Source organism: Dipodomys merriami, unplaced genomic scaffold (assembly GCF_024711535.1).
Source record: "Dipodomys merriami isolate MVZ:Mamm:240054 unplaced genomic scaffold, mDipMer1.0.p SCAF_9, whole genome shotgun sequence".
Lineage (NCBI taxonomy): Eukaryota > Metazoa > Chordata > Mammalia > Rodentia > Heteromyidae > Dipodomys > Dipodomys merriami.
The window spans coordinates 52,467,350-52,480,192 of record NW_027206512.1 but is presented as its reverse complement, the minus strand read 5'-3'; the positions used below and the strand labels follow the sequence as shown (position 1 = coordinate 52,480,192).

At 44.5% G+C, this 12,843-nt stretch overlaps 1 protein-coding gene across 4 annotated transcripts in view; it reads right to left on the bottom strand.

Annotated features, from left to right (window-relative positions):
- Ccdc149 (coiled-coil domain containing 149) overlaps window positions 1-12,843 on the bottom strand; it is a 76,520-nt gene that overhangs the window by 6,069 nt on the left and 57,608 nt on the right. For 2 of the 4 annotated variants that reach the window (XM_070012736.1, XM_070012739.1), the window contains 3 exons: window positions 9,062-9,138; window positions 7,191-7,223; window positions 3,295-3,411 (listed from right to left, as the gene is read on the bottom strand). In XM_070012736.1, coding sequence (XP_069868837.1) covers window positions 3,295-3,411; window positions 7,191-7,223; window positions 9,062-9,138 — 227 coding nt within the window. The remainder of the gene's footprint in view (window positions 1-3,294; window positions 3,412-7,190; window positions 7,224-9,061; window positions 9,139-12,843) is intronic. The other 2 variants (XM_070012740.1, XM_070012737.1) reach the window with 1 other exon arrangement.

Here is a 12,843-nt window from a genome sequence, read left to right as displayed (position 1 = left end):
GAAAACCTATGACAGTATACCAGGGAAGTTGCTTAATATTTTTTGGTGGAGATGGGGAATATGGATTTACAGCATAGTCACAGCCAGGCACCAGTGGCTCATACCTGTAATCCTAGCTACTCAGGAGGCTGAGATCTGAGGATTGCAGTTCAAAGCTAGGCTGGGGAGGGAAAGCCTGTGAGACTCTTATCTCCAATTAACTACCAAAAAGCTGGAAGTAGAGCTGTGACTAAGTGGTAGAACACTAGGCCTGATCAAAAGAAGCTTAGGGATAGAGCCCAGGCTCCGAGTTCAAGCCTCACGACTGGCAAACAAACAACAATAAAAACAGTCACAATGAAGGACAAGTGGGCACAGGCTATAATTGGCTTAGGAGGTCCCATCTGGCATTTGCTTCCTCTGAGAAAGGCTAGATGGACATTCAGAGTGCCAGGACCATGAAGATCCAGAGGCCAGGTTCTGAGGTAGGATTACAGGTCAAAGTAGGGCTGACCCATTCATTTTCCCGTTGTGTTTATCTAAAAGTACTCCAGGAATTGTCAGGACACAGGTGTTTCTTCAATGTGTCACAACTCCGTGTCCATCATTGGCACCTCTCAGTACCTTTTAAGGCCAATGTCTCCTTTCACTTTAAGATTCTGGACATGAACTCAGCAATGACAGTGTCCTTTCTCCTTTAGAACAGACTCACAGACTCGTAGCTTTGGCATTTCCAGAATGGCAAGATTTCTGAACTAGCCAAACTAGGAAAATATTATTGCAAATAATAGTGATTATTCTGTGGTGTTTTAGCAAAGCAAATTAACATCATGAATACTTATTAATAACCATATGCATATCAAGAATGACGAGGCAATAGCTGATACAAATGCATCATGACACAAATAGTGTGGAAAGAAAAACGATGAAAAAAAAAAATACCCAACGATGTCACTTTGTAGAAGCCGATCACTAGACCGCTAGAAATGTGTCCCCCCTCCTTGGCCCAAAGGAGATATTTGTCTTCCTTTGTTAGCAGCTTTCTGATAGGCTTTGTTCTTCTGCATGTGCTTGGCTTTCAGCTGGAATTAAGTAGGGCTGTGATGGCCATGCGTCCAGACACTGACAGCAGCCCCATGAATGCTTCCTTGTTCCCTCAGCACCAGTGAAAGCCGGGTGGGAACAATGGGTGCTGATGATGGAGCTCTGGAAGCTATCACATTGAATTACAGCATCACTTCTAAGGCCCTTGTGAGATTCAGGCACAGTTCCTACTCCATTCTAATTTATCAGGCCCAAGCCCACTCAAGTCTCAGCAGGTCCAGAACAGACAGAAGGCTTTGGATCTCCAGATGGATGCTGGATGCTGATATGAGATGACCACCAGCTGAGACATGATATACTCTAGTGTGCTACGAGCCAGTCTTGCAAACAGACACGTGTGGTGGAAGGTCAAGCAGGGAGCCCACCAGAATCAGGGGCTCTCTCCAACAATTCCCTCACAAGTACTTGTGGGCACTTCCTATGGAAACTTGAAATCCATGTCCTGGCTCCTGCTCTTACCACTCTATGCACTGTGACAAATGAATTGAACAAACTTCAAAGCACAGCAGTAAAAATGCACACAGAAGCCTGGGTGAAGCTAGATCAGGTGGGCAGAACTGCCTGTCTGAGCCAAGGACTCCTAAGAAGACACTACTGTTGTTTTATACCCTCAGTTTTGAGGTGACCTGTTACACAGCAATAGCTGACCGACACAATTGGCTAGTCTACTTTGATAAAAGGTCAGATGATCATCAAGTTAGAAAGTTAGGCTAAGTAGACACATTTGAAATAGAAGAAAGTTGAGAAGCACTTGGATCATGAGACGGGCACAAAATAAGATGCAAAAGCATCCAGAAGGATTATCCTAAAGCACAGGAGAAGGGTGGAAGTAAAGCAAGGGAGGATAGGAGGCAGGAAATCCAGGTGGGGAAAAGAAGGTCTGAACCAGGCTGGAGGTGAGAGGGGCCCAGATACAGGAAACCCAGCGGGACTTTGTCTACAGACCAAGTGGAGATGGGGAAGAACAGTGGACACTAGGCCTAAAGCGTAAGTAACTGAGAGGGTGACAAAAGAGGGAGGAAACAGAAAGAGTTGGTGACATCCACCAATTGAGTTGGAGAACTCCACAAAAGGTTTGGTAGAATGTTCTAGGCTCTGGGAAACATGGGATTGTGGCTGCAAGTAGAACCTAGAGCAGGGGCATGAGGAGAGAGAATATATTTATGATATTGATAATTGAAGGTAGGCCTCTGAGCAGGCAAAGCAGAAAAAACTTTAGCTGTTCAAGGACAGAACCTGATAGTCATCTGTGTGTAGATAACGGTGTTATCTACTGCCATTTCTTCAAATCCTACAGCTTCATACCTAGCTTAAGCTGTCTGAGGACAGTTTATTTGGATGGTTCCAACAAATGGATTCTCATGGAATCTTCTTCCAAATGTTAAACCAGAACTGCCAACATCTGAAGGTTTGACAGAGGTGAAGAATCCGCTTCCAAAATGGTGCCTAAAGGCCTCAACTCCACACCACAGGAGTAGCTTGTGAGATCACCTGAATAACATGGCGGCCATCTTTCTCCAGAGATGACCAGGAACAGGGATGGATGAAGCACAAGGAACAATCCATTCATCTTTCATGACCTAGCACCATCCCATCACTTCTGCAGGACCCCGATAATCATTAAGGCTGATTACAACATGGTAGAGGACAACACAAAGGTTGGAATACAGATGAGTAAGGATTGTTGGCGCCATCTTGGAAGCTGGCTTTCACACTGAGGATGGAGGAAGAAGACAAAGCTTCAAAAGATGTGAAGGAGAGTTTTATCAGGTAAACAAGCCTGCCACATGGGAAGAATCTGGTGTTCATAGCTGTTCTCCTCCCATCCCTAGATGAGCCATTGATCCCCTACCACTCTACCCAGAACCATGTGCCTGGTTAGATGTTCTCACCATTCCATTGGACTCTTTCCAACTACTCAGCCAGCAAGTCATTGGCTAAGACTTCTCTGAGGTTGACGCCATCATGTCACCATTTTGTGGGAGAAGAAACAGAATTGGAGTCACTAGCCCAAGTTCTAACAACTGCTACCACATGAGGTTTGATAGGGGATTAGCACTCCTTTGCTAGGACCTCCCAAGATCTCAGGTAAGCAGTGAGAAGAAATGGGGGGCTGTCTCAATGGTACCATAGCAGCTGCAGAGGGGAAGGGACTTTCCTTAGCCTGTCCTACAGAGGAGGCAAGTGGGAGAAATGGAGGTGTGTGCTTACCCTCTTTGGCATCCATTTGCTTCTTCAAAGGCTGCTCAGCGAACTTCAGCAGTGGGGATCTTGATCGCTGGGTATTAGGAAGAGTGGAGTCATTGAAGAGTATGGTGTCCTTACCCCCTGCCATGGAAAATAGGAAACATGTCCTATCATCGGTAAGTTTAGCTTACATTTCCTCCCACATAACCAACTGTCTGTTTGGAGTAGGAGTCTCCATCAATGGAGGAAAGGAAGAGAGGAAGTGACCAGCAAGCTCTTTCTCTACTGGGAGGATGGAGCAGTGAGGTCGAGGGCCAGCTGTCAGTAAGAGTTTGCTCAGAAATGGCTGCCCACAAATACCACCATTGAAGGGTGGTCCACGTGTTTGGCCCAAACTAACAATAAAGACAGTAGCAGTGGGCTCAGGAGTGCAGGCTTTGGGGCCCCATTCTACTATTAACTGCTCTGGGCAATGTCATTTGCTAACTGACATCAAGAATGTCACTTTACCTCTCTGGGCCTCTTGTCTCTCATCTGTGAAATAGGAAGAGTGATATATCTGGCTTGATTCTATTTTGATTACATTGCAATTGGAATTCATTTTGATTGAGGCAGGTAGTATCAAGTCCTCCAAGTGCTCCCAGGTGAGCTTCCCTTCAGCTCACAATTCTACCACACCCTTGTGTCTATCTGTGTGATAGTCTCGCGTGCAGAGAGAGCACACAGGATGGGGGAAGGTAAACAAAGCACCACACTCCTATTCTGGAAGTCATGGCTGCTCACATAGGAGAACAGTTTTGAAAGTGAGCGTGAGGGCCAGACACAGAAACACAAAACATGTGGGCATGAAATGATGCCACCCTGGGGCGTGGGGGAGGGGGGTGTGGGGTGGGGAAAGAAGAGCCTACCAGGCAGGATTTGGTGCCATGTTTGATTCCTTGATAGGAACCATCATTCCAAAAATGAACCCCTGGCTGCCTTGGTCCAGCCTACACTCCAATCTTACTGTTTGACTATAAGTAAGATTCTCGAAAGCTGTGTGAAACCAACCCACTGAACAGCCCTGCACCCTGAGTGGGTTCTAGGTTTTAGAATTCTCTAATTTCCCTCAGTTTCAGGGGCAGCAGACACCAAATAGTGCTGCATGAAGATGTCTATTATTATTTTTTTCTTCTTGGAAAACCATACCACCTCTGGATATAATCCCCTATACTGCCCACCCCACCCCCCTCGTCCTTCCTATTTGTGCATCATACTGTCTCACTAACTTACTGCAAAAACTGTGTTAGAGAGTTTTACATATTGTAGGTGTTTAGTAAACATCTGGTAATGTCTGAGTGACCGGTGATGCATCCTGGGAGTCTGGCATTTGGTGAGTTGCATGCTTACAGCTGTCTCAAAGGATAGAGCCTGTCACCACCCGCTACAGATGCTACTTTCTCTGCCAGCTGAGTCACCTGGGACTCCGAGCTTCCACAAGACATGCTGTTTTCACATGGAGGAAAAAAAAATCCAGACACCCATTTGGGATGGGTTTCCCAAAAAAATAATGTTGACCTGTGGCTCAGGTGTTGGTAGGAGATGCTAAGAAGGAAGCTGGCACAACCAGGTCCCTTGTGGGCTGCAAAGACACAGCTGGAAACGCTCTGATGGGTTCATAGCGATTGAGACTTGGTGACTATGAAACCAGAGCCGGGGCCCTCATCATGGATGGCTTTAGTTTCTCTCCATCAAGGAGACAAAGTCAAGATCAGGCCACAAGTCAAGATCAAAGCTGTATTCCTTGGCCCATCTTGGTTGGCCAAGTGAACTGGCCTTTCTCTGGCCTTCTAGAGGCACAGGGAGAAAAATGACCAACCTCACCAATGCCCCTTCTGCCTTAGTGGCTAAAGAATTAAAAATGTGGGTGGGATAAGAAGCAGCTGCAATATCTCTGTCAGCCTTCCTCTCATGGAAATTCTTTTTTTTGGTCGGTTGTGGGGCTCGAACTCTGGGCTTGGGCACTGTCCCTGCACTCTTCAGCTCAAGGCAAGAGCTCTACTGTGTGAGCCACAGCGCCACTTCCGGTTTTCTGGTGGTTTATTGGAGATAAGAGTCTCATGGCCTTTCCTGCCGGGCTGGCTTTGAACCATGATCCTCAGCTCTCAGCCTCCTGAGTAGCTAGGATTACAGGTGTGAGCCACCAGCACCCAGCTCACAGGAAATCTTCTATGTGCCTTGCCTCACCGGCCCCACCCAAACTCAGGGTCATCCTTCACTCCATGGCAGCTCCTCAGAAATGCAGTGTTAACTTCTGCAAAAGTCTGAGCCAGGCGCATGCAGAGCAAGGGAACAGTAGCCAGCTGTCACCATGCCCAAGCATTGTGAAGGTGTGGAAAGGATGAACCCAGACTGCTACTGATTTGAAGCTTGCTAAATATTCGAAGGGTTCTCAGGCTTTGTTAGAGACAGCTCTTAGCTCTATCGTTTCTCTGAGAGTGCAGAGCTCATCTACATTGACTACATGGAGCTTGAATCCATTGGCCTGATGCCTGAGCTTTCGTTTGGTTTCTTAGGTCTAGCAGGTGGAGTGCAGGAGGGATGGCAATAAACGACGGTCAAGCTACCATCGAGGCAGAATGCCACAAAGGCCTTCTGCAAGCTCTCCTAATTCCTTATGGCATAGAAGTCCTCATCCTCTTCCCCAAATGTGCCAGAGACTCTCAAAGTCTACACCTTCCAGAAGGGACCCTGAGGGTGCTTCCCCCACCCCCACACTCCCATCTCCACTACTCACTTAGTGCAAAGTGGGGACCATTTGATGCTTTGTTTCTCTCACTGTCAGATGCAGGTGCATCTGGAATCTCCAACTGGCCTAAGAGTCCACCAAAGGGATGAGAAGCAGCATTTCCCGGTACAGCATTGAATACAAGTAGACACTCAAATGCTATCAACCCACTGATGGGCTGACATGCTGGAGAAGACATTGATCCCTTTGAGGTGCTGACAAGTAAGGTTGGTGTTTCTCCCACTGAAACTCAGTACCTACTAGTGTTGATTTGGTTCCTACTTGGGAAGAGGACAAAGAAGAATAGGCAGAGAAGGAGAAGAATGAGGAGGAGGAAGGGGAGGAGGAGGAAAAGGAGAAGCAAGGTAGAAGAGGAAGGAGAAGGAAAAAAAGGAGGAGGATAAAGAGGAGGAAGAGGAGGAAGAAAAGGAGAAGGAAGGTGGAGGAGGAAGGAGAAGGAAAAAGGGGGAAGATGAAGAGAAAAGGAGGAAAGAGAAAAAGGAAGAAGAGGAAGAGGAGAAAAAAGAGGAAGAAGAGGAGAAAAGAGGGGAAGAGGAGGAGGAGGAGGAGGAAGAGGAGGAGGAAGAGGAGGAGGAGGAGGAGGAGGAGGAGGAGGAGGAGGAGGAGGAGGAGGAGGAGGAGAAAAAGAATGTCCTCTTGTCTTATCCCAGTATTCAGTAGGTTAAATGGAGATAAATAAAGCCATCAACAGATAGAGGGCCTTGTCTGAGGTTCAGGGAGAGGCTCCCTCATGCTGGTTTCATGAGGTACTGAAGATACATAATGCAATGCTTCATGGGTACATATTTCGACACAAGGCAAAGCTGTCACTATTACAAGCACTGTATCAGAGCTGGGGAATGCCCGCTCCTCCCCCCTCCCCGATGCACCTACTTGGAGTCAGGCACTAGACAACCACAGCCACAGTATAGAATTCATTCCAGCAGGTCCCTCAAAGCCAATTTTCCCTCTCTAATTCTTGCTTTGAATTAATTAAATTCTCTCTTCCAACTGGCTATTCTAGTCAGAGAAGTTCAAGGAAACACAGGAGACACATTTCTACTTCTTTACATGCAGGAAAGATGTAATGCACCACTCATATTAGTCACAAAAGCAGATATTACCAAAAAAAAGAAAAAGAAAAAGAACATACTCCCGAATCCTACAGAGACATTGTAGCTCAGGCCTGCAGGCAGAACAAGAGAAGGAAAGAAAGAGCTGTTATTGCATGACGGCCACCTGGACCAAACACCAGAGAGAAAAGTTTCAACATTCAGTCACTCATTCAAACATCCATTGTTTCCTCGAAATTATAGAAATGAAACAGCAAAAATTTACAAAGGCATTTTGAGAGGAAAAAAATAAAAAAACGTCACGGCAATCTGACTGTACGAATAAATGACAGATTTGCTCAAACACACGGACATTCGGTGCATGGGAAGTGGCCTTCCCAGAAGATGGGGTTTGAACCGCATCCAAGGGTCCTGAGCAAAATGAATCATCCAAACCTCCAGGATGCCACTTGCCACTAATTAGTTCTGTGGGATCTTTTGACATCAAGTTCAAGACATCTCTGCTAAAAATTCCAATTTATGAAACATACTTCCAGGCAACCTAAGGCAGCCACTCAGATTTATAGTTAAGCAAACGCAATGTTGTCCACCTCCCTGGGGCAAGTTTCACCCCCCCCCCCTCGCCGTCCATTACAAAGACGCAGCCCACACGAGTCAAGGGCAGAGGAGCTGTTTTGCGCAGAAAGGGTACGTGACTAAAAATACATGCACCACGATCCTTCCAGGGAAAGAGGAGGTGTTAGAAAATGATAAATATAAGTTTCTAACTAGTATAAAGACAATGGAGATTAGCTGATGGGGACTCCTGAAAAGGGGTATTTTACAAGGAGAAGTGGGATAAATATAGCTAAAGTGAAATCTCAGAGTTGCCTGCAAAGTACAAGTATGGAAATAAATCCTCCGGAACATTTTCAGCTCCATACAAATGGGACAGGGAAAGCAGAGAAGGTGGTTGTGAAGTACATTTGGGTGAGAAAAATTTGTTGGCTCTTCATTTATAACACCAGTGATTAAACTGAACAAACCATTGTGCATATTTCCGTATGGCTTTAGGACTGATGATTAAATTACACAAATTGTCCTAAGATTTTACCATTCATTTTTAGGACCAATAATTACATTGGACATATCTTTGTATATTCTCACATTTCTTTTAGGAATGATGATTGCCTTGATAAAAATCTTTATAGGGTACTTACAGATAAAAAAATTCACTACATTTGCAAAGGTTAACCACACACACACACACACACACACACACACACACACACACAATGGCAATTTCAGAATTTAAGTCAGCAAAACTTTAGCGTCTCCCTAAAATTTGAATACTGATTATATTTTTCTAATTCTGTCTCTCTTCATGATGTTTTCTAAATTTAAAATACTTGTTATATTTTTCAGCAATGATCTCAAAATAAAAGAATAAAAAATATGCAGAGATATAATAGACATAGATGGGGGCTGGTGGCTCAGTGGTGGAGTGCTTGCACATCAGCAGAAAAACCAGAAGTGGTGTTGTGGCTCAAGTGGTAGAGCACTAGCCTTGAGCTGAAGAGCTCAAGGGCAGCACCCAGGCCCAGAGTTCAGGCCCATGACCGACAATAATATATAATATTTTGTACTGGTATTTGGACTTGAACTCAGGGCCTAGGCACTGTCCCTTAGATTTTTCACTCAAGGATGATACTCTACCACGTGAACCATAGCTCCACTTCTGGTTTCTTGGTAGTTAATTGGACTTTGCTACCTGACCTGGCTTGAAACTGCGATTCTCAGCTCTCAGCATCCTGAGTTGCTAGGATTGTCAGCATAAGCCACCAGCATAGGACATAGAAGGATACTTTTTAAAAATGATATTAATCTTTTTTGTATTTACCCAAGTACTTCTTTTAAAAAACAATTTAAAGCGAAACAAAAGAAAATCCAGTTTCCAGGAATTTCAGCTTACCTGGAAGACTCCACAAACCAGAAACTTCCAGAGTTCTTAATTTTTTCTCCAGTTCAGCCACCCGATTCCCTAAAATTCTGGAAAAAATGGGGGGCATAGATGACAACAGATTAACCAGTCCTTGTCAGTTTTCAGGGCTGAGGCAGCTACTGGAAAACTCAATAGTTCACTCATAAAGATGAAAGATTTAAGATTTAACATCTATAGATGGATCACGCATGGCAAGTGTGTGTATACATATGCACACATGTGTGCCTGTGTCTAAAAATACATACTTTCTGTGTATACACACAAGCCATTCAAATGAATCCTCTTCCACATTTGTCCAAACAATTATCTCACCATCACCCCAAACAGGGATGAGAATTAATCCTTGCTAAAGATGATACGTAGTTTTGACTCCTTTTAGTGGAATCACACCTGGATTCTTGGAGGGTAGTTTTTGTTTTTGTTTTTGTTTAATTTTGGAAACAACCAAGACTAACAAATAAGACCACTAGACATGCTTGGTACTTTCACTTCTGAGCCAATAAAATAAGAACACTAGACATGCTTGGTAATGTCACTTCTGAGCCAATAAAAAGAATATACTGTGGCAAAGGAGGGACAAAGGGTAGCCAAAGGCAGCAGTGGTGCTCACTAGACACCATGTTGAAAATGAGCAACACAACTTGTGAGTGGGGATGGGAGGAGAAAAACTGGGAGAGATTGAGGGAAGGGGAGACAGTGTCCAAAAGGAAATACACTCATTACCTAACTTACATAACTGTCACCCCTCTGTACATTGTCTTTATAATCACAATAAAATTAAATTAAAAAAATAATACACCAGGGCTTCTTAAGACTCACTGGATGTCTAACCCGTATCTACCCCCTTGAGAGCTAGCACGATGCCTGGTACAACGATATTTGGTGAAATAAACACTTTTCTCTTTCAGGATTTATAATTATCTATGGAAAGACTAAAAAAATAGACATTTCAAAAGAGTTGGCAGTAATTTCAGAGTCAGCGTAGTAATTATATTGCTTGCTACAATACCACTCCACTCCCTGGGAAGCACACGTTCTGGAATATGCTTTGCACAAGATCCTACCAGTTCACTTGGAACCCAAACATCATCTGCAGGGGTACGTTGGCACCCCCAGGGATCTTCATTCCCCTCCTCCACTTTACAAAACTGAGGTAGAAAATGTTCTGGTCATTATCTAACAATCAACCACTTTCCATTGACCTAGAATTGGAAAGCCCAGTCTTTATTTTATTTGGGGGGATTTTTGTTGATGCTGTTGTGTTAAAATGAGGTACAAATCACCTTAATAGCAAAGATGCAATTCCTTTGAACAGGAGAAAAATTAGAACACAGGAATTATTCTCCTGCCTTTCTCTATATTCCAGAGATAGTTACACACACCCACGTGCACACAAGAGGTATGAATATTTATTAACTATATATATATATATATATATATATATATATATATATATATGGCTTCAGATTCACCCTTATTTCACCTGAAATGACTTGCACCATTGTAATTACTACTCCCCTTTGAATGCAGAGATAACTCTGGTGTTACTATATGTGGTTTTGTTCATGTGAATACTTAGAGCTTTCCCGTTTTATTTTTCCTTAAGTCTTCAAGTTCTGCATGGCTCATTATTATGTTTTTTAATCACTTACATTTCTACTCCATTTCTTGGGTCTATTTTGCCTTTGTGCCCTGACTCTCCCATACACACAGTTGTTCTCCAGAATCTCACTTGCAATACTTTGTCAGACCTGCTCTGCACTGCCTTTTCTGCCTTTTCACAGCGATGGTTTTGAGATATAATCACAGCAGTGTACAAGCATGCTGCTCGCTCCTTCCTTCCTTCCTTCCTTCCTTCCTTCCTTCCTTCCTTCCTTCCTTCCTTCCTTCCTTCCTTCCTTCTTTCTTCCTTTCCTTTCTTTTTCTTTCTTTCTTTCTTTTTCTTTCTTTCTTTCTTTCTCTCTTTCTTTCTTTTTCCTCCCTCTCTCTCTCCCTCTCTCCCTCCCTTCCTCCCTCTCTCTCTCTCTCTCTCTCTCTCTCTCTCTCTCTCTCTCTCTCTCTCTCTCTCTCTTTTTACGGTCAGTTGTGGGACTTGAACACTGAGTCCAGGCATTGTCCCTCAGCTTTTCAGCTCAAGGCAAGCACTCTACCACTTGAGCCACAGTGCTACTTCCGGTTTTCTGATGGTTAATTGGAGATAAGAGTCTCACAGGGACTTTCCTGCCTGGGCTGGCTTTGAACCACAGTCAGATCTCAGCTTCCTGAGTAGCGAGGATTACAGGCGTGAACCACTGGTGCCCAGCATTATGCTGTTTCTTAGCAAGATCAGATCATGGGTCTGTGGCTGCCTCTTGCCAACAAGTGATATCAAGTTCCAGGCTTCTTTGTACTAGAGATGCCTTCTGGGCTAGATGTAAAACAGTTTCAGAGATGTTTGGATACATCCTGTTCTAGAATTCCTGCTGCAGATACATTTGGTGACATTGTTTCTAGTGTTTGTGGGTCAATAGTGGTTTCACCCAGAAATGGACTAAAGTGAATTGGTTGGTGTCCCCAACAATCTACATCCAAGCACCCTGCCTGCCAAAGTGTGTCAGTGGTAACCTTTCTCTTTGGTCTGCCACTTACCAGCATCAGATGCAGAGGTAAGAAAAAGACTCTCCAAAAGTTGTAGTCATGGTAGTCATAGCGATAAAAACAATAAGAACAGTACCATCATAAACACAAAACATCCAGCTAAGTTTTCCTTAGTCCTTACTCTAAGATACAGATGATCAGAATAGCAACCTACCATGTGTGATCTCTAATCTGACAAAAGCCCTGCAGAGTATATTATATTACTATCTTCCTTTTACACACTGTGGATTTTCGAGGACAGAGAGGTTAGGCAAAGCAATCTCACCCATTATACCCGCCTCTTCTTATTAGGAATCAGAGGCAACCAATAGAAACATGCAAGGCTCTGTTACCGTTACTGAGTCTGGATTTGAGATTAGGTCTCCATTTGCCTCCCAGGCATGTGCTACTTTCACCCCTGCAGGCACTTTCAAATAAGCATGCTCATAGTCTTCCTCAGTGTTGTTACCATGGAAATACAGATGTAGCCACAGATGATTTGTGAAATTCAACGCCAGAGGCTTTGTGAAGGACCTGGTCATCCTGGCACTGAAAGAGCAGCGCAGGGCCGTAAACCTTCTAAGGCAGCCTGGGAGAGAAGCTGCCCTGCATGCTGGATACAAGCACCGGGGAGGCAGAGAAGTAGGGACAGGACCCATTCACTGCTCCTGATCTACAAGCAGCTCCTGATGTGCCACTGTGTGGGGCAGGTTGCAGGGTGTCATGAAGGGGTGACTTTCTCTGTTTCTTGGGGAGACCAATGCATCACCAAACACACAGTGCCATGGAAAGGCCTATCACTCCAAGCTGCTACCCATCCTCTGTTCAGTACTGGTGTTAGTGTTCTAAGTACTGGAAAAGCTGTCTCCAATCCATTCTAAGCCCTTATTATTATTATTAGTAGTAGTAGTATTTTTGTCAATGTTGAGGGAACTGAGGCTCTGAGAGTTCAATTCACCCACCCTGGGCTACACAGCAAGCAAGCAGATGAGCCAGGCAAAGCACCTTGGTGTGGAACTGACGATCTCTGTGGAGGAGGTTTTGGGATGGCAGGTGAACCGTGGCCACACTGACAATGGGTCGGGGTTCTGCGCATGGACAATGGAGAGCCACTGGAGGGTGTAAAGCAGGAAGCA